The 20,903-nt window shown below is 38.9% G+C and overlaps 2 protein-coding genes across 2 annotated transcripts in view; both read right to left on the bottom strand.

Annotated features, from left to right (window-relative positions):
* The window catches only part of LOC307148204 (uncharacterized protein), a gene marked incomplete at its 3' end in the record, with an annotated part of 40,475 nt that extends 38,931 nt beyond the window's left edge, over window positions 1-1,544 (bottom strand). The window contains exon 1 of the mRNA XM_079853559.1: window positions 832-1,544. Within this exon, the coding sequence (XP_079709685.1) occupies window positions 832-1,026 (195 nt within the window). The 5' untranslated portion in view covers window positions 1,027-1,544. The remainder of the gene's footprint in view (window positions 1-831) is intronic.
* Window positions 1,545-3,448: 1,904 nt separating this feature from the next.
* On the bottom strand, window positions 3,449-7,252 carry LOC307148317 (olfactomedin-4-like). Its single transcript, XM_079853745.1, has 5 exons — window positions 7,179-7,252; window positions 6,210-6,359; window positions 5,913-6,125; window positions 4,503-4,650; window positions 3,449-4,425 (listed from the first exon to the last, which is right to left on the bottom strand). The coding sequence occupies exons 1-5, from the start codon at window positions 7,230-7,232 to the stop codon at window positions 3,596-3,598; spliced, it is 1,395 nt and encodes a 464-aa protein (XP_079709871.1). The 5' UTR covers window positions 7,233-7,252; the 3' UTR covers window positions 3,449-3,595.
* Between the last annotated feature and the right edge of the window lie 13,651 nt (window positions 7,253-20,903).

Genomic DNA, 20,903 nt, shown 5'->3' with positions numbered 1-20,903 from the left:
CCAAAATAAAAATTACTGTGTGAGAAAAAAGTTTGCAGAGTTTTAGTATTGGTACTACATGAAACTACTATATATAACGTTGAATATAATGTATAATAATTTAACGGGGGAATATTTGTGTGTCCTGAAAATGCCAAATGTCTGATGTTACCAGTAAAACTGGCCTACATTATTTTAAATATATCTGGTCAGTGACAGAGATCAAGCATATTCATCTACAATAATTCAGTATTTTCAGCTTCAGAATCACGAATATTGTTATTCTGGCGTCTCTATTGTCCTGTGCTTTGGGTTTCAGCACCATGTCCAAGACTATTCATTTACACACACAATGTAATACCAAAGTTAGCATTTTAATCAACTGTACATTTTTTGTTAACCTTTTACCATATGTCTTGGAGTATCGCAATAATATTGTATTGTGATATGTATCGTATCGTTATACCCCTAGTGGTAATGTGTTGGCTCTAGGGTTATTATAGTTAACTAAAACTAAAACACCTTTGTTACCTGAAATAAAATAAATATTAACTGGTATAAAATTAAGGAAACATTTCTCATTTTCATTTAGTTTATAACTTGATGTACTAAAATAACTACAACTGAAATAAAATGAATAAGAACTATATAGACATTTAAAAAAAAAAAAAAATATATATATATATATATATAATTATATATAATTAATTAATTAATTACATTTATATATATATATACTTAAATCAAAACTTTAAATTAATAAAAATTATAAAAGCATCTCAATGATGCTAAAATAACACTGGTTGGGTTGAATAAAATCTGCTTATCGAGACTATATAAACATAAATCTACCTTGCTGATGTGGAGCTTGATTTTTACAGAGAGCTGATTTGAGGACGTCTGTATTTGCTCCACACGGTCCGCTGGGAATGAAGTATCAGGCAGGAACACGTTGCAAACACACTGTCCAAACTCCCCGACGGAGCCGTCGACTCTGCCAGAGCCCCAGTCCTCTAGAGACTGGAGAAACATTATGGGCTCATTCATCTTAACGTTAAGATATGTTTTAAAATCGAATCTTTGGAAATGGATCAGCAATGTATCAAAACTGAGATAGTGAGGGTCAGAGTGATTCTTAGTCTCTTACCAGCCATGTGTGAGCAGGGGCCGCGAGCAGCAGCACGAGCAGCAGGAGATCCATCATGTGTCCAAATATGTTCCTCTTTCTCAGCTACGGTCTTATATGCAGCATGTTATCAGAACTAATCTACAGCACGTCTTATTATCATGACAATTGTGTTTGACATCCAGTGGATGTACGATGAAGTTCCTCATTAATACAAATGCACACAGTTCATGTTTGCTTAATACGTTTGTACGTGTTTTATTGTCATAATCGTCCTAAGAGGAAACATTGTTTGCCAAACCTGGAGAAGGTTCATGGATTACTGTAATAACATGGCATCACAATGACTGAATGCTGGTGTGATCTATACCTCTGTCTGTCGCCTTTCTGTGCGTCCATCTATTCATCCGTCCATGCTAAAATAATGCAATCAACTCTATGGAGTCTAATAAAAAGCAGCAGAACTGCTAACACACAATATTTTTTAAATAAAAAAGAAATGTATTTTGGGGGTGGCCTTGATAGAGTTAAATTTAAGTGTGCTTTTGCCTACATTTTTTTTTTGTTTGTTTGTTTGTGGATCAATTCAATAAAAAATTTATCGCAGGGAATTTAGAAATGTGCCTTTCTAAATTATAAGGTGATTCTGACTTTTCACTTGCAAAAAAGAAAAACAATTTCAGCAATATTTTGTAGTAAAAGTATACATATTGCCTTAAGTATACAACTTCTATTAATTTTAAGGTAGTTCATACTAAAAACCTTTTTTACAGTAAAGGTACATGTATTGTCTTTTAAAATATAGGGAACAATGGGGCTAAAGGCACAACTTAAACAATTTGCTTTTCACTATTCACATAGTGTATGTTTGCAGAATAAATATGTTTGTTTTTTATGTGAAAATAAATCATAAAAGTGGTTTATTTTGCTTAAAAATCGTATAAATGTACGAGGTCACGAGGGGGTCTTTTACCCCACAGACACACGGTGAAACCAGCATGGGTAAAAGAGACACAGTATTGATACAAATACTTCAGCTAAAATAAAATGTTTTTAATAATGTCAATACTTAATAATATAAAGTTAATACTTGTTCTAAACAATCACTTTAGCAAAGTGTTTCTGTTTATTTTGATAAATAAAATGATTAATTTTTGTTCACTAAATATACTGTCATTAAAATGTTCATATAAAAATATTTTTTTAAATACACAATTATTTTAAAAAGTAAAGATTGTGAAAGCATTGAATGAAATCCCATAATTTAATATAGATTTACAGTAGTAATATTAAATCATATTTTATTATGATATGATTTTATATACAAGGTTCCCAGGGGTCCTTGAAATCCTTGAAAGTTTGTGAATCTGAAAAAAATATTTGGAGGCCCTGGAAAGTTTTTGAAAACAAATAAACATAGAAAAAAACATTATTTTGCGCAAGAAGTTTTCTGGAAAAAATTCCATATTATACCCTCCGGTCTGCAAAAGTGTTATTTCTCTAACACTTCGTAGCCTATGCATAATAGCTTGCTTGATTTACGTTAGTTACACGCATTTACGTTAAGTGTTTCCCGGATAAGGTACTTTGTGGACAGTATGGGATGTACCGAATACACTTCAGTTTTATGCAAAACAGAAATACAACAAATAGAATATCAGATCTCTGTCGTATGGCCAAAAATCAATGCAAAAAAAGCTTTGAAACATGAAAACTGTAACAATGTATCTTACAAGGTAACACAATGTAACCTTGCTCTCACTTGAAATGTGTTCCCACATTAAGTCCTTGAATTTGAGTGAACTGGACCTGGAAAGTCCTTGAAAGGTCCTTGAATTTGAAGTTAACCAAGGTGTGGGAACCCTGTGTATGTATATATGTATATATATATACCACCTTATCACCATATTTATAATGAAACCATCATATATAAATATGTGAATATGTGAATGCTCGTCAAGTCGCCATTTTGACACATAAGTGCGTGTATTTGATCTGTAAAGCGCAGGAGAACTGAATTGGGTGCTCGAACGCTGACAGAAGGCTTCCAGTGCGCACGCTTTGAGTATGTGCTCACGGAGGGCTGCCTGTCAGCATGCGAGTGCTGAATTCAGATCTCTTGCATGGTTTATTGCAATTTTAATAACTTATCAAGCACGTTTTGCCTTTTATTTTCTCATTCAGCCAAGTTTCTTTATCGCTTAAATGCGTCAGTTAGGCTACTTTAAGTAGTCATGGCACAACGCATTGATCACAAAAACTTATATTTACAACGGTAGATTAATCATGACTCTGCATAGTTTTAAGAAGATGAGAAATTATAAGGAGTTCAAAGACAAAAATGAATTAAGCACATTTATTGATTAGCATAAGAAGAAATCGCACTTAGATCATAATTCTCATAAGAGTTTATTACACACAGTGAAATACAGCACATTCATTGCTGTTCTGTTTTTGACAGCTTAATAAAATATTCATAATTCTCTTTTATCAGAATTCGAGTTTATCTCTTGAGCCCTCACGGTTGAACCAAACATGATAGCTGACGTAATAACCATTGTTGTACATGTAAAGTTTCTGATCGGTGGGGTTGTAGTCCAGGTAAACATAGGAGTCCTGGAACTTCTCAAAGGGAACACTAACATAGCTTTCCTTTTCTGTGCGAGTGTTAAAGGTGTAAAAGATCTCTTCAGTTTTAGAGTCTACAGACCGTGTGGCATACATAACTCCACACACCATAAAAGTGTTTCCTACAGATGGTTTGAAAATACTGGTCTGCCAAACCTTATCTACCTCAAACGTCTCCTCGTTGATCTTCCCTAAAACCAGTTTACCCTTCGATTCCTCTGTGGCGTACGTTACCCACAGGCCGGACTCATCGGCTGCGAAGTCCAGGTTCTGGTTGGCCGAGTAATGGTAGGAGAATCTGGCGCTGGCCTTGGGAATAACCTTGTACTGAGCTGTTGCACTAGTCATGTTGAACTTTGCCATACCAAAAGTGCTTCTGAACTGATAGTACAGGGTGTTTTCTCGCACAACATAGTTGTTTCCAGTGCCTTGCCAATCATATTGATATTTGACGTAAAGCTCATATGTCTTAAAGGGCTGTCTCATGATCAGCTTGTAGTAGTCTGAGTACTGTGTGATTTTAGTGACCAGAGTGTCCGTATAGCCGTAGTACCAGTACATGTCCTCAGAGCCAGGCAAGGGCTTGGAGTCTTTACCCCATCCTCCATACCTGAAACCTCCATTCAAGTCTGCGTTTAACTGGCTGATGATGGGTTTGCTGATTCTTCTAATTCCAATGTGATTGCAGATTCCTGTTAAAACAAGTAAATGAGTTAATAAATTGTTCACGACAGGTACACATTTAGTATTTTGATACAGAAAGACTTACCAATGCTGGGGTTAAAGATTTCATTATGCCGTATCTCACACGCCTCTAGTTTCTGCTGAAGAATTAAATATTCTCGACGTGTCACAAGAACCAGGTTCTTGTCGTAGGTGATCTCCAATTGAGTCAGCACAGAAACCACGACACTGATCTGTTTTCATCAAAAAGAAAATTTGATCAAGTTAATCTCAAGTCAAAGGCAGGAAATCACCCAGAAAGGTCCACCATGCATGAAATGCATTGTGCAGAGATCATGCATGCAGAGTTCACATGCATGCAATTATGCAATATGCAATTTTATAGTGTTGAACACCCAGCAACACTTACTTGGGCAAACTCAACCTATTTTGTTGATCCTGGAACAACCTTCCTGTCTTAATTTTATCCTAACCATATCCCTATCCTAACCCTAACCATAACTCATCACTTAAATCAGAGGGAAATGATAGGTGAATAATAATGATGTAGAAGCACCTAGCCCTGTTTGTAAGTCTAAACTGTAAAATCATCCCTCAAAAATTGTTTGTTTGGAATGTTGTTCCAGGATCAACCAAGATGTTGATCCAGAAACACGTTGTATTTAATCAAATCACGTTAACCTAATACAGAAAGGCCTCTCGAGCCAAGCAGGAATAAAACTGGACTTTCTTGCTGGACGCAGCAGTGATACCCACTGAGCCACCGCTTGAGAACTAGAAACTAAAAGACCAACTTTGATTGTTGGCTGAGCAAAGACTCGCCTGGACATTGGCAAGAGTTTAAAGGTTAAATTCCCCCCAGATACAGGTGGCCCAAATGAGCTTTCTCCGCAGGGTGGCCGGGCGATCCCTTAGAGATAGGGTGAGAAGCTCGGTCACTCAGGAGGAGCTCAGAGTAGAGCCGCTGCTCCTCCACATCGAGAGGGGCCAGCTGAGGTGGCTCGGGCATCTTTTCCGGATGCATCCTGGTCGTCTTCCCAGGAAGGTGTTCCGGGCATGTCCCACCGGGAGGAGGCCCCAGGGAAGACCTAGGACACACTGGAGGGACTATGTCTCCCGGCTGGCCTGGGAACGCCTCGGTGTCCCCCCGGAAGAGCTGGAGGAAGTGTCCAGGGAGAGGGAGGTCTGGGCATCCCTGCTTAGACTGCTGCCCCCGCAACCCGGCCCCGGATAAGCGGAAGAAGATGGATGGATGGATGGTGTTTTTTTGGTGCTACTGTAGCTGTTTAACCAGCTTAGCTGGTGAAGATTAGTTTGTGGCTGTAGCTTGAAATCTACAGGAAAAGTTATAGTTGAAAAATTTGGTCTTGGAACAGGGATTTTTGAAAAGAATCAAACTCAAGCTTTTACAAAAGCTGTAGGTTTGCTTTGTCAACCCAACCATTTTTTTAAAGTGCAGTTTATGCTGACTGATCAGAGGTTCAGAAAGTGTCACCTGTTCGCGTATGGCTATAAGGACGGCAGAGGTGGTTTGTATAGACGCCTGCAGTTCCACAATTAGAGCCTCCACTTGCTTGATCTTGATTTTCACCTCCTCCAAGTGGAGCTCACTGTAGGAGTCGGGGTTGTTCTCCATCAGCTTGATCAGCACTGTCAGGTTTGTTATCTTTGCCATGTAGATGCTTAGTTTAACCTCGTAAGTCTCCACCTGTACAAGAACCGTTAAAGATCCGTTAAAGCATCTGCATGTTACTTCAGTTTAGTCTCATGAGTTATTGAGATTGTACCAAACCTTGCTAATCTCTATCTCCAGTTTGTGGTTGATCTCAACTGCTGTGCTCTCCAGCGAGATGAGCTCTCCGATTGAAAATGTGCCGTTGGGCAGGAAAGCCTCACACATGCATTCTCCACTGGGATCTCCACTACCCTCAGTCCAGAGACCCTGTGCCAACAGAAGAGAGGTGAAAGCCATCAGCTTTTCTCCTCTTCTACATCAGTTTGCATTTCATGCATTTGTTAATTAAAGAGATTTACAGTGCATTCAAGGAATTCATCTTATTAGTTCATGCCTTCACTGGGAATCAAACCCATGACCTTGGTGTTGCTGGTGCCTTGCTCTACTGCAGGCATGACAGAATAATACCAGCTTCTACCCACCTCAAGTTCTAGCATCAAAGTATTAATAAATTCAATCTGTTCATCATATAAAGCAATCAAGTCTCTTCAGAACATTAGGACTAATCCACTTGATTCATGTGTACTTTTTGAAGCAACAAATGGTAGTTCCTTAGACTGTCAATGGAGGGACAAAAATCTCTCAATTTCATTTCAAATATCTTCATTTGTGTTCAGAAGATGAACGAAAATCTTACGGGTTTGGAACGATGAGGCTAATTGATGACAATTAAGGGTGAACTAACCCTTTATGGCTTTACAAGATTCAATACCAAAACTATATTGCATTTGCATTGATCTTTTATTCACTCAGGTATCTGAGATATTCCAATTAATATTTTATGGTCTGTCGCTTTAAAATCTATGAGTGAGCATGGTTTCTCTGGTGTCTCCTAAACTTGAATCATTTTATATTGTTAAGCCATTCAAATCTCATCTTAAGACCTACTTTTTCATTTAGCTGCTGAGTCAAAGCAATGACAATGGGATCAGTAAGTATCATGTATCCTCTGCTTACTGTTAATTTATCTGTAAAGAACTTTCAGTTTTTGCTGCTTTCAAACATCAAGAAATAAACTGAACTCACCCCCTCGACCACAGCAGACCTGAAGAGGACGAAATAAAGAAGTGTGACGATCATCGTGCATCAGTTAGTTGTGTTGCAGGAACAGAGTTCTCTGGCTTTTAAAGACGATCTTATCTTACATCCCACAAACAGCATCTGGATTTTTCACAGCATTATTGTCTGACAAATGATGATGTTCAAATTTGTCTTTTACACAACACTGCTAAGGACATTTATTTTATGGATTTGAGGCAGTGGGCATAAACATGAAACTGAGAGAGAGAGAAAAACAGGTGTGTTTTTACATGAAATATGTCATCAGCAGTTCAGGACAAGACTCGGCTATGTTGTGTAATTTAGATAAACTAGCACTTACAAAGGAATGATGTAAAGAAACACTTAAGGATGTTTGTTATCATCAGGTCACCCAAATTTTTATTGAGAAATGGGATATTAGAAAAAAAAGTTTATTTATATATAAAAAAAATATGTTTACCAACAATCTATAAGCGAAATTAACTATAGTCCCAAATAAGCAAGACACTATTGAGTAACTTAATTTGGGCTTAATCTGCAACCCTGTAAATATTATGAGCAATAAATCATAACCGGCAATTACTTTTCAATTTATACTGATATCAGCTATAATTTGGAATAGACAAATAAATTGTATGTGTATCCTGGTGCTTTGTATGCTATGTTAAAGTGGCATTTAGAAAATTACTGAAGCAGTATTTAGGAGAAGTATTGGAGGTAGAAGACATGACCATGCTATATGTAATATATATATAACTTTACATAAGTTTATATAAAGGTATAAATAACTTAACTGGAGCTCTGCAAAACATTTCATTTACTTAATTTGGGGGATCGACCTGGAATAACATACACTACAATCGCGTACTGTCAAAGCGTGTACTGCATTTGATGTGGAACAAACTTCTCGAGGGAAGCACAGCAAGAAGGTTCCCGGTTCGAGTCCCAGCGCCACTAAGCAAAATTATGTTCAAAAGACGTCTTTTCAAGTGTACGTTGAAGAGACGTCCACTGAGGAGCCAGAATGAACGTTTTTATGACGTCTTTTTTGACGAGTTCTGCACGTCCGATATAGACGTTCATGGAACCTCCATACAAGTTTAAAAGCCAGTTCAAATGTCATTTTGGACATATTTTCAACATCATTTAAGGTCTCATTTTGACGATTTATACTGTTTCTGGACCAAATATAAACACTCTCAGGATGCATTCAATTTAAACTCACATTTATTTCAATGTAATTTCCATCTTTAATTGCAAAGCAACTCACAGACAGTGTGTGTTTGTCCAAACATCATGAAAATAAAAGAAACCACTCACACCTTTAGACAACTTAGCATCTGTAATTTACACATCTTTGGATCGTGAGAGAAACCAGATCTGAAGGAAAGACTTTCTGGCTCAGACAGTGTTTCCCACTGAGCCTCTTGTGCTGCTCTTAATCACAGACATAAAATACAGATACTTTGACTATTTCTGTCAGATGTCTAAAGAAGTTCATACTGAGAACTGACAGAGGTTTAGACGTTGATGTTTGTTTCATCTGAAGTCACCATTTAAGAGGTCAGTGTTTGCTTTAGTTGGGCTCTTTGGCCTTGACTATTTGATGTCAGTTTTTCTCTGGCTGCTGTAAGTGTGTGTTTTAGCAAGAGAACATGTGATCAAGTATGTTGGCTACTTGTTGATAATAAAAGTCTAATCATAATGTAGTGGCTTGATTTCATTCAGGGACTGAATGTATGGTATCAATTTTACCTGATCATAACAATCTAGGATTTCTAAACCATGAGATCCTGTTAATATGAAAATCTGGAGTTTTTCATTTAAAAAACAAAACCTGTGTACAATAAGTTTTAAACCTCTTCATCCAGACAAATCCAGGCATGAAGCATGTCATCGTTATTGAGATTCACGCGCTGATTCTTGAGGTTTGAGTGTGTCTAAACGAATCAGTAGTTCAAACGGTTTAGTATTTTGTTTATAGTGTGGTACAGATTTTCTTATTTAAACATGGTTGGTTATTGTTAATTTTTTCATGATGCAGCATTCTCCATCTAAAACTGATCAAACCGTAAGTCGTAAAGACTTGAAACTTTGAGGGCTGGTAGTACTCGCACCGCCTACAACTTCACCTAGGCCCGCCCCGATCGGCCTGAGGGGGGCGCTAGAGTGGTCAAAAGTATGAAATGGCTCATAACTCCTAAACCGTTAGGACTAGCCTCAAGTGCCTTATATCGTTGGAATTCTTGGCTCAAGATGGACAAAATACATGCTTCAGATTTGCTCGCACTTTGCGACAATTTTGAGCAATTTTGGATTTTGTGAAAATCCTAATTTTGCGCACTAGTCCTCGGCTTTTGGCCCAACCGGAACCAAACCAGTGCAGCAAGATTCTCTGGAGTCTGATTGTCAATAATTATCAATAATAATAATAATTTGCTTCACAGTCGCTAGGGGGTGCCAAAATGTTCTATATGTCAGCGGCCATATTTACAAAAATGGCTATAACTCATGAACGGAACTAGATATTTTCACCAACCTCGGGACACGTGTATGAGCTCAATCTGAGGTTACTTGAAAGAAATTGCGACGATTGGCCACTTGGTAGCGCTAAAACATATAAAAATGTCTATAACCACCCAACCATTATCCCAAATGACTTGAAAATTGGCATGCGCTGTCTTTGTACAGTACGAGGTGCCACGATCGTCTATGAAGACATTGGCGTATCTCAAAAAACATGGCAGCCAATGAAATTTGAGTAGCTATCAGACAGGGTTAAAGGCTGATCAGAACGAAACTCAGTGAGCATGTTCGACTCATGGCTCTAGAGTTCCGTAAGAATTTTGAAAGAAATTGGCCCCTAGTTGGCGCTAACTAGTTTTATGCCTCTGTAATCACGTTGTTTTTCACACATACACACAATATTCATATAATTTGCTCCACAGACAAAATAACAGCTGAAAAAGTAAAGTCAAACTAATAGCTTTTTTTTTTAAGCAGGCAATGTATTATTAGTTTTAATCATTATATTAAAACTGTGATTCTACAACATAAGAGCTAGCAGTTTTGTGGCAAACAGATAAAGTGAAAGATTTAACAAACAGTTTGTGCACAAAAAGGTATCATCTAAAATACTCTGAAAACAGATACATCTAAACATCTCTGTGGTATTATGATGACTCACACAGACATTAAGTATCAGCAAATAAATCTCAGCAATGGTGATAAAAGTATTTGTGCTACAATGCATGATGGGAGTCTGGGTGAGTACCTGTGCTGGTACCCAACATGCACTGTGACATGAAACTTTTAATGTCACCATCGTTGAGATTCATATGCTGATTCTTGATCTCTGTGTGAGTCAGCATAATACCACAGAGATTTTTAAATCTGATTTTCACATCAATGAATCTTACAGTATCACATTTCTACTATAATTAATAATAAAAAAACTAATAATAGATCACCTGTCTAAACAGAGATTAGGCTCTGGATAAAAAGGGGTTATAAAAAGGTTAATATAAAGGGGTTAAATATCTATATCTTAAACACAAAACCACCACACAATAGCAGAGGATGGCACTCATTGGCTCATCCTGCGCTGTAAGATAATTATTTTCAAGGGTTTTGCATTTGAAATCATATTTAAACATTATAAAATCTTTAAAATAACATTACAAATGACTTTATCAAAATGTACCTCTTCAATTGTTCATTTTATGCATCATGTTTTGCAATATCACATTAGGATTGCAATGACACCTGAAAATTATATTTTAAATGGGAGGCCTGAAATAAGCATTTATTTAACTAGCGTTTATTTCAAATATCTATATCTATATCTACAACAAATTGTGTGTGTGAAAGTATGTTTAATGGAGTTAACATGGAAAATGTGCCTTGCTTTAGTGGAGAAAAACTGACACTTTTAAAACAGACACATTTAAATGAAAAGCTGGTTTAATAGTCTTTTTTTTCGTACTAAATGGGTGACTGCATTTATATAGCGCTTTCACAGACCTATGGCCACCAAAGCGCTTTACATAGCCTCACATTCACCCATTCACACACTGACGGCGGTGTCAGCCATGCAAGGCGCCATCCAGCTCGTCGGGAGCAGCTGGGGTTAGGTGTCTTGCTCATGGACACCTCGGCACTTGGTCAGGTGGAACCGGGGATTGAACCACCAACCTTTCGGTTTGAAGACAATCTACATGAACCACTGAGCCACTGCCCCACTGCCTCTTTCGGGTTGACCTAGACCTTTACAGCATAGTTGGCATCTTAAAATGCTTGAACCCTGCTAATTGCTGCTTGCAGCTATATTTATTAATATATTTTCACCAGCAATGCTTTCTTGCCAGAGATCAAACATTCTGAATTTAATGACATACCCTTCCACTTGGTGAGTTCTAAATTCAAGTATCTTGGTGTTAATGTTACCCTTTCTTATTCTGCCTTAAAGGCAGCAAATTTTACACCTTTGGTTTCATACATGAAGTCTGCTTTTTTAAGATGGGCAACTCTCCCATTATCTCCACTGGGTAGGATAAACGCTGTTAAAATGAACATTCTGCCAAAATTTCTTTACCTCTTTCAAGCTATTCCTCTGTTTCTACCTAAATCTTTCTTCAAGAATACAGACAAAATTTTGCTTCAAAAAAGTCGGCTAAGTGGAGGGCTTTCCCTGCCTAACTTTATGTATTATTACTGGGCGGCGAATATTCAGAAATTAGTGTTTTGGGTACAGACCCCCTCTTTACCATGGTGCCACTTAGAAGCTAAGTCTTGTATTTTAACATCTCTCCCTGCTATGGTATTCTCTTCTCTCCCTATGTCCCTTTCACATTACACGAAAAACCCAATAGTATGCTCTTCTCTCAAAATATTCTTTCAATTTCGGCGTCATTTTAAATTTAACTCGGCATCAACCATGGCTCCTATATGAAATAATCATCTCTTTCTTCCTCCCGTTTCAGATTCTGTATACTCTTTTTGGGAAAAGAAAGGTCTGAAATGCTTTGAAGATCTTTTCATTAATGATGTGTTTGCAAGTTTTTCTGAATTATCTTTATCATTTAATCTGCCTCCTTCTCACCTATTTCGTTATTTTCAAATTAGGCACTGTGCCTCCTCTCTGTTCTCCGGGTTTCCCTCTTTGCCTACAAAGTCTACATGGGAAGAGGCTTTCAAACTGAATCCTCATATGGGTGGGATTATCTCAAAGATATATGCAATTATCTTGTCAAAGGATAATGCTCACAATATCAAAATTATCAGGGCTTGGGAAGAGGAACTTGAGTTTGAAGATGACTACTGGAGTAGAGTATTAGACAATGTACGTACCACCACTTTGTGTGCTAGGCTTAGTTTTATACATTTTAAAACTATTCATAGAGCTCATCTCTCGAAGACAAAACTTTCTAAAATGTATCCCAATGTTTCAGATTTGTGTGATAAATGTAAACTTTCACCATGTAACCTTAGCCATATGTTTGTATTGTGTCCCAAGTTACAAAACTTTTGGAATTCTTTCTTTAAAATAGTTTCTGATGTCCTAGGGATCAAGTTAGCGGTTTTCCCTTTGATTGCAACCTTTGGAGTTCCATCTCGGCGTCAACCTTTAAGCCGTAGACAGGCCGATGCCGTAGCTTTTGCATCTCTCCTCGCTAGGCGCAGAATACTGTTATCTTGGACCTCCCCACAACACCCTTCTATTTCAGTTTGTCTCAAAGATTTGGTCTTTTTTTTTAAACTTGAAAAAATTAAGTACAATATCAGAGGTAGGGGAGAATCTTTTGGCAAAAAATGGCAACAATTTATTACATTCTTTAATGACTTACCAACTTTAGACATGGATTGAGTGGGGGTTTATATATATGTTTTTTTTTGTTTGTTTTTTGTTTTTTACTAATACCATCTCAATTTTGCATGTATCTTTGGCTGTATGTAGATATACATTAATGTATGCACATATGTATTTTTTTTTTTTCCTTTTTTTCCTTTTTTTCTGATCTTCAGATGTCCTGTTTATCAGATTGGGGATTGCTTTGTTGGGGCTGGGTAGGGTTGTTTATGGTGGGTGGGGTGATATAAAATGTAAAAATGCAGTTTGCAACAATAAAAATTCTATGACAAAAAAAAAAAAAAAACTTTCTGAATTAATTAATTTTTAAATACATTGTAAGAAAGAAAAACTTTTAGATACACACACAAACATCAAGAATCAGCATATGAATCTCAATACATATTATGCTACTGTTGTTATTTATCTGTAGTGGTTGATGAAGATGAGTGTCATTAGTGTTTGTTTTTGTGTTATTGATGTGTTATACATGTCATATTTTGAGAAATAACAATATTAAGGCCCGTTCACACCAAGGACGATAACTATTAAGATAATGATAAAGATATAGTTCTTAAAATCGTTCTAAATATTATAGATAGTAGAGTTTACACCACGGTTATAACGAAAATAGGCATAGAGAAGCGATATTGTTGGAATCACTTTTTTTTTTTTCTCCAGCTGATGAACATGTTTTGGATATTTTACCTGTTTCAAAGAAATATTATTTGCTTGCTTTTAAGTTAATGCCATATAAAGATGCTTGATTGTTGCTTGGAAAGAACCTGCATTACTTAAAATGGAGTTAATGTAGAAACAAATGTATTTGAACTCTTTTTTTGTAGAGCAGGATGAGATGAGCAAAAGTTTTGAAAGTTAGGATCTTGAACTTAATGTTTTGTAACCAACCACAGAGATTATCAAAAGGATACACAGGAGTGAAGAGAACGTGTTGAAACCGCCTGTGGAGATGAGATAGATGAAGACTACAGTGAAGAAGAGCAAGAGTGCTAGAAGAAGACAACGGCATAAACGACAGAGGAAGGACACCCAGCTTATTAAGCATGATTTGCAGAAACCTTAACTCACCTCAAGAAGTTTCCTCTTTGGACAGAAGACAAAATTACCAATCCAGTTTAATCAAGTTTGGCAAAACAGCAGCTGGTTATTATAACCCAACTGGGTAGTTTATGAGGCGGTGCATCATTTCTACTGTCAGTGACATTTAACACTGTGTTCATATGGAAACCATAAGCAGGGTGTTAAAGAAACACAGGCTGTGTTCGAAACTGCATACTCAATGAGTAGGTACTTCATTTCAATAAGTACTTACTTAACGAGCGCTAAAAGAGTAGGTACTTTAGCCTGATCTCATTAAGTATGAATGCGAACCGGACATCTGCCATGTTGACGTTATCATGTGACCTATGACGCGTTATCACAAGCGCAACAGCTTAAAAGATTTGAACGACGCGTTCAATTCATCTATCTGTAAATATCTTGATATTGATTAAACTTGCTCATTTTTGGTCTTTTTGAAGAAACTGCTGCCCATTTATTTTTGGGAATACATTTAGGGTTCATTTAAGTTCTTATATTTAACCTTACTAATGTGACCCACCGTTTTATCCTTAACGATATTATTTATTTTTATTACGAAATCCCAAAATTGTCATCTCTTGAATATGTTGTTAATTTCTTTATTTTATATCCAAATGTTTTCATCCACAAGCAAAAGTGGCAAACTGCTTTATGTTTTCCTATTTTTCTTGTTGAATTTAACTCTCGTTTCATCCCTCAGGCCTAGGCCTATAAATAACAAAAAAATGCATTTTTTAAATGTATTATAATGAATTATTTAAGAAAATATATATTAAGATATTCAACCTTGTAGGTTTTTTTTCCTGTGTATAAAATCTCATATTATGTATGCAAACCCATGATATATATATATATATATATATATATATATATATATATATATATATATATATATATATATATATATATATATACAGTGAGGAAAATAAGTATTTGAACACCCTGCTATTTTGCAAATTCTCCCACTTAGAAATCATGGAGGGGTCTGAAATTGTCATCGTAGGTGCATGTCCACTGTGAGAGACATAATCTAAAAAAAAAAATCCAGAAATCACAATGTATGATTTTTTAACTATTTATTTGTATGATACAGCTGCAAATAAGTATTTGAACACCTGAGAAAATCAATGTTAATATTTGGTACAGTAGCCTTTGTTTGCAATTACAGAGGTCAAACGTTTCCTGTAGTTTTTCACCAGGTTTGCACACACTGCAGGAAGGATTTTGGCCCACTGTTCCACACAGATCTTCTCTAGATCAGTCGGGTTTCTGGGCTGTCGCTGAGAAACACGGAGTTTGAGCTCCCTCCAAAGATTCTCTATTGGGTTTAGGTCTGGAGACTGGCTAAATTTCTCACCTTTCTTAGGATCATTGAGACCCCACGAGGTGAGATCTTGCATGGAGCCCCAGTCCGAGGGAGATTGAGTCATGTTTAGCTTCTTCCATTTTCTAATGATTGCTCCAGCAGTGGACCTTTTTTCACCAAGCTGCTTGGCAATTTCCCCGTAGCCCTTTCCAGCCTTGTGGAGGTGTACAATTTTGTCTCTAGTGTCTTTGGACAGCTCTTTGGTCTTGGCCATGTTAGTAGTTGGATTCTTACTGATTGTATGGGGTGGACAGGTGTCTTTATGCAGCTAACGACCTCAAACAGGTGCATCTAATTTAGGATAATAAATGGAGTGGAGGTGGACATTTTAAAGGCAGACTAACAGGTCTTTGAGGGTCAGAATTCTAGCTGATAGACAGGTGTTCAAATATTTAATTGCAGCTGTATCATACAAATAAATAGTTAAAAAATCATATATTGTGATTTCTGGATTTTTTTTTTTTTAGATTATGTCTCTCACAGTGGACATGCACCTACGATGACAATTTCAGACCCCTCCATGATTTCCAAGTGGGAGAACTTGCAAAATAGCAGGGTGTTCAAATACTTATTTTCCTCACTGTATATATATATACACTCACCTAAAGGATTATTAGGAACACCTGTTCAATTTCTCATTAATGCAAAAAAAAATTTGGACAGTTGAAGACTGGAAAAATGTTGCCTGGTCTGATGAGTCTCGATTTCTGTTGAGACATTCAGATGGTAGAGTCAGAATTTGGCGTAAACAGAATGAGAACATGGATCCATCATGCCTTGTTACCACTGTGCAGGCTGGTGGTGGTGGTGTAATGGTGTGGGGGATGTTTTCTTGGCACACTTTAGGCCCCTTAGTGCCAATTGGGCATCGTTTAAATGCCACGGCCCACCTGAGCATTGTTTCTGACCATGTCCATCCCTTTATGACCACCATGTACCCATCCTCTGATGGCTACTTCCAGCAGGAAAATGCACCATGTCACAAAGCTCGGATCATTTCAAATTGGTTTCTTGAACATGACAATGAGTTCACTCTACTAAAATGGCCCCCACAGTCACCAGATCTCAACCCAATAGAGCATCTTTGGGATGTGGTGGAACGGGAGATTCGTGCCCTGGATGTGCATCCCACAAATCTCCATCAACTGCAAGATGCTATCCTATCAATATGGGCCAACATTTCTAAAGAATGCTTTCAGCACCTTGTTGAATCAATGCCACGTAGAATTAAGGCTGTTCTGAAGGCGAAAGGGGGTCAAAAACAGTATTAGTATGGTGTTCCTAATAATCCTTTAGGTGAGTGTATATATATATATATATATATATATATATATACCTCATAACATCACTCGACAGCCCTACCTAGAACGGTTTTCCTCAGCATTTGTAATGTCTGCACAAAGGGCAGCTGTGCGAAGATTCGCCTTTGGAGAAAACTTTTTTAAGATTTTAAAAGATTTTATACTCAAAAAAGTATCATTAATATTAAAAAAATAATAATATTACCCCAGAATGAATTGCATTGCTATCCCATCCCAAAAAATACAATAATAACAACGATAAATGCTGACCAATACTTAATTATATTACTTTTTACTGAAAATTATATAATTCAATAAAATAAAAAATAAAAATTGTAATGTATGTCATATGACATAGCTATGCATGAATACACTCTAGATGTGTATATAGTGAACATATCTACATTTTCATTCAAACAATTAATTAAAGCATTAATTAATTAAATAATAATATTTTATTTACTGACAACAATGAGAAATATAAATAAATTAGTAAAAGAATGAATGAAAGGCACCATCACACAATAAACAAATACATATACAAGTCAACACATGAAACAAAGCTTTATTCAAACTACAATCATGTATGTAGGCTAATCAGCTGACCGCCAGAGGTGAGCCGTGCCTTCGTGCCTGAGGTTGTTGCGTGATGTGTTGTGCTTCACAATCTGAGGCAATAAGGGCAGGTGGAGGGATGGTGGGTCTCGTAAGGGCAGGTGTAGTGATGGAGGGTCTCGTAAGGGCAGGTGGAGTGATGGAGGGTCTCCTAAGGGCAGGTGGAGTGATGGAGGGTCTCGTAAGGGCAGGTGGAGTGATGGAGGGTCTTGTAAGGGCAGGCGGAGTGATGGAGGGTCTCGTAAGGGCAGGCGGAGAGATGGAGGGTCTCATAAGGGCAGGTGGAGTGATGATGGTTCTCGTAAGGGCAGGTGGAGTGATGGTGGGTCTCGTAAGGGCAGGCGGAGTGATGGAGGGTCTCGTAAGGGCAGGTGGAGTGATGGAGGGCGGAGTGATGGAGGGTCTCGTAAGGGCAGGTGGAGTGATGATGCGTCTCGTAAGAGCAGGTGGAGTGATGGAGGGTCTCGTAAGGGCAGGTGGAGTGATGGAGGATCTCGTAAGGGCAGGTGGAGTGATGAGGGACTCGTAAGGGCAGGCAGAGTGATGGAGGGTCTCGTAAGGGCAGCGGGAGAGATGGAGGGTCTCATAAGGGCAGGCAGAGTGATGTAGGGTCTCGTAAGGGCAGGTGGACTGATGATGGGTCTCGTAAGAGCAGGTGGAGTGATGATGGGTCTCGTAAGGGCAGGATGAGAGATGGAGGGTCTCGTAAGGGCAGGATGAGAGATGGTGGAGTGATGGAGGGTCTCGTAAGGGCAGGCGGAGAGATGGAGGGTCTCGTAAGGACAGGCGGAGTGATGGAGGGTCTCCTAAGGGCAGGTGGAGTGATGGAGGGTCTCGTAAGGGCAGGTGGAGTGATGGAGGGTCTCGTAAGGGCAGGCGGAGTGATGGAGGGTCTCGTAAGGGCAGGCGGAGAGATGGAGGGTCTCGTAAGGGCAGGTGGAGTGATGATGGTTCTCGTAAGGGCAGGTGGAGTGATGGTGGGTCTCGTAAGGGCAGGTGGAGTGATGATGGTTCTCGTAAGGGCAGGTGGAGTGATGGTGGGTCTCGTAAGGGCAGGCGGAGTGATGGAGGGTCTCGTAAGGGCAGGTGGAGTGATGGAGGGTCTCGTAAGGGCAGGCGGAGTGATGGAGGGTCTCGTAAGGGCAGGCGGAGAGATGGAGGGTCTCGTAAGGGCAGGTGGAGTGATGATGGTTCTCGTAAGGGCAGGTGGAGTGATGATGGTTCTCGTAAGGGCAGGTGGAGTGATGATGGTTCTCGTAAGGGCAGGTGGAGTGATGGTGGGTCTCGTAAGGGCAGGCGGAGTGATGGAGGGTCTCGTAAGGGCAGGTGGAGTGATGGAGGGCGGAGTGATGGAGGGTCTCGTAAGGGCAGGTGGAGTGATGATGGGTCTCGTAAGAGCAGGTGGAGTGATGGAGGGTCTCGTAAGGGCAGGTGGAGTGATGATGGGTCGCGTAAGGGCAGGATGAGAGATGGAGGGTCTCGTAAGGGCAGGCGGAGTGATGGAGGATCTCGTAAGGGCAGGTGGAGTGATGGAGGGACTTGTAAGGGCAGGTGGAGTGATGGAGGGTCTCGTAAGGGCAGGTGGAGTGATGGAGGGTCTCGTAAGGGCAGGTGGAGTGATGGAGGGTCTCGTAAGGGCAGGTGGAGTGATGATGGGTCTCGTAAGGGCAGGATGAGAGATGGTGGAGTGATGGAGGGTCTCGTGTAAGGGCAGGATGAGAGATGGAGGGTCTCGTAGGGCAGGATGAGAGATGGAGGGTCTCGTAAGGGCAGGTGGAGTGATGGAGGGTCTCATAAGGGCAGGTGGAGTGATGGAGGGTCTCGTAAGGGCAGGTGGAGTGATGATGGGTCTCGTAAGGGCAGATGGAGTGATGGAGGGTCTCATAAGGGCAGGTGGAGTGATGGAGGGTCTCGTAAGGGCAGATGGAGTGATGGAGGGTCTCATAAGGGCAGGTGGAGTGATGGAGGGTCTCGTAAGCGCAGATGGATTGATGGAGGGTCTCGTAAGCGCAGGTGGAGTGATGTAGGATCTCATCCATGACACCATCTCCAGGGTTCAGCTCTGGGCTCCTCATCCTCAGTGCTCACACCAGTCTGCAAACATTTCAGATCCTACAAAAATGCACAAACATAACACAAAAGCAGTAATTTTAACAACACAATGTAATTTGATTTCAGTATTATTTAGAAGACAAAAACACTTTTTTCACAAATGCCGCCATCATCTTCCCTTGCAGATCCTGCTCCACCACAAAAGCTGTGCAGCAAATGCACAGAAATCAAGAATCAGAAAAGTGCTGTAATAGCTCTGTTTGAAATTACAATAATTAAAATAAACTACAACTCAATATAAATAGTTGTTGTTATTCTTTTCTGTAGTGTCACTCAAAGCCTTTGATGGCAGCATTCAGCTTCATAAGCTACTCTCCACTGGATAAACACACATCTGTTCATCTGTCCCTGCAACATCCAGACAAGATTCACATTACCTCTGTGATGAGCTCAACACTACATTTACATGTTGAGGTTGTTTTAACTTTTTATCCAACATAAATGTTCCTCAATTTATCAGCAGTAATGGACAAATAAAATAGATAACTTATGTTTAGTTACTTTATAGATTTGTTCTACATAATAGCACACATACATCACTGTGTTGAATTCATGTTGTGATGTGCTCTTCTGCAATACTTACTGAAGATTTTCCTGTCAGATGTAAATAGACATTTAAAATAAGCGTTTTTAAGATGTACATTGTTTATGTAAATCCACTTAAGAGACGTAACGTACGTGTCCTTACTGGAGCTCCCCTGTTAGCTATAACGTTACATAATAAGACGTGTTTATACAGCAAAATCACAACTATACTGTGTAACGTCTTTTCACCTTCAACAATTCAACAGTTTACTCTACAGTAGTTCAACACATGCAATTTTAACACAAGGAACCTTGTTTACTCACATTTGAAAGCACCCGCGTTGCTGATCTCTGCAATGTTCGATTATGACGTACTGTATCCTCTCACGTGGCCTCCTGGGATAGAAGAGTATCCATCGGATGAGCGCTCGAAAATCTGCTCCGGAAGCAGTAGATCATCCGAGAACTTCTCGCCTACTCTTTTTTGAATACTGATGTTTCGAACATACTTTTTCTTTCACGTACTGTTTTCTCCTACTATATAGTAGGAAAGTAGGCATATTCAAATGCATTTTAAGTATACGTACGTCCAAATCTTGCGATAATTAGTATGTCACCCAGGTACTTCTCGCCTACTCTTTTATGAATACAGAGGATTCGTACATACTTTTTCGCTCGCCTACTCTTTTCCCCCTACTATATAGTAGGGAAGTATGCGGTTTCGAACGCAGCCACAGACTCAGTGTTACAGTTAATTTGATACTTTAGTGATTAATTGAGTGATGATTGTTTGATTATTGAAGACACCTGATGTTAATGAGCAGAATCACTGAAGGAAAGAG

This window comes from Squalius cephalus (genome assembly GCF_949319135.1).
Source record: "Squalius cephalus genome assembly, chromosome: 20".
Taxonomy (NCBI): Eukaryota; Metazoa; Chordata; class Actinopteri; order Cypriniformes; family Leuciscidae; genus Squalius; species Squalius cephalus.
This window is presented reverse-complemented; position numbering and strand designations above follow the sequence as displayed.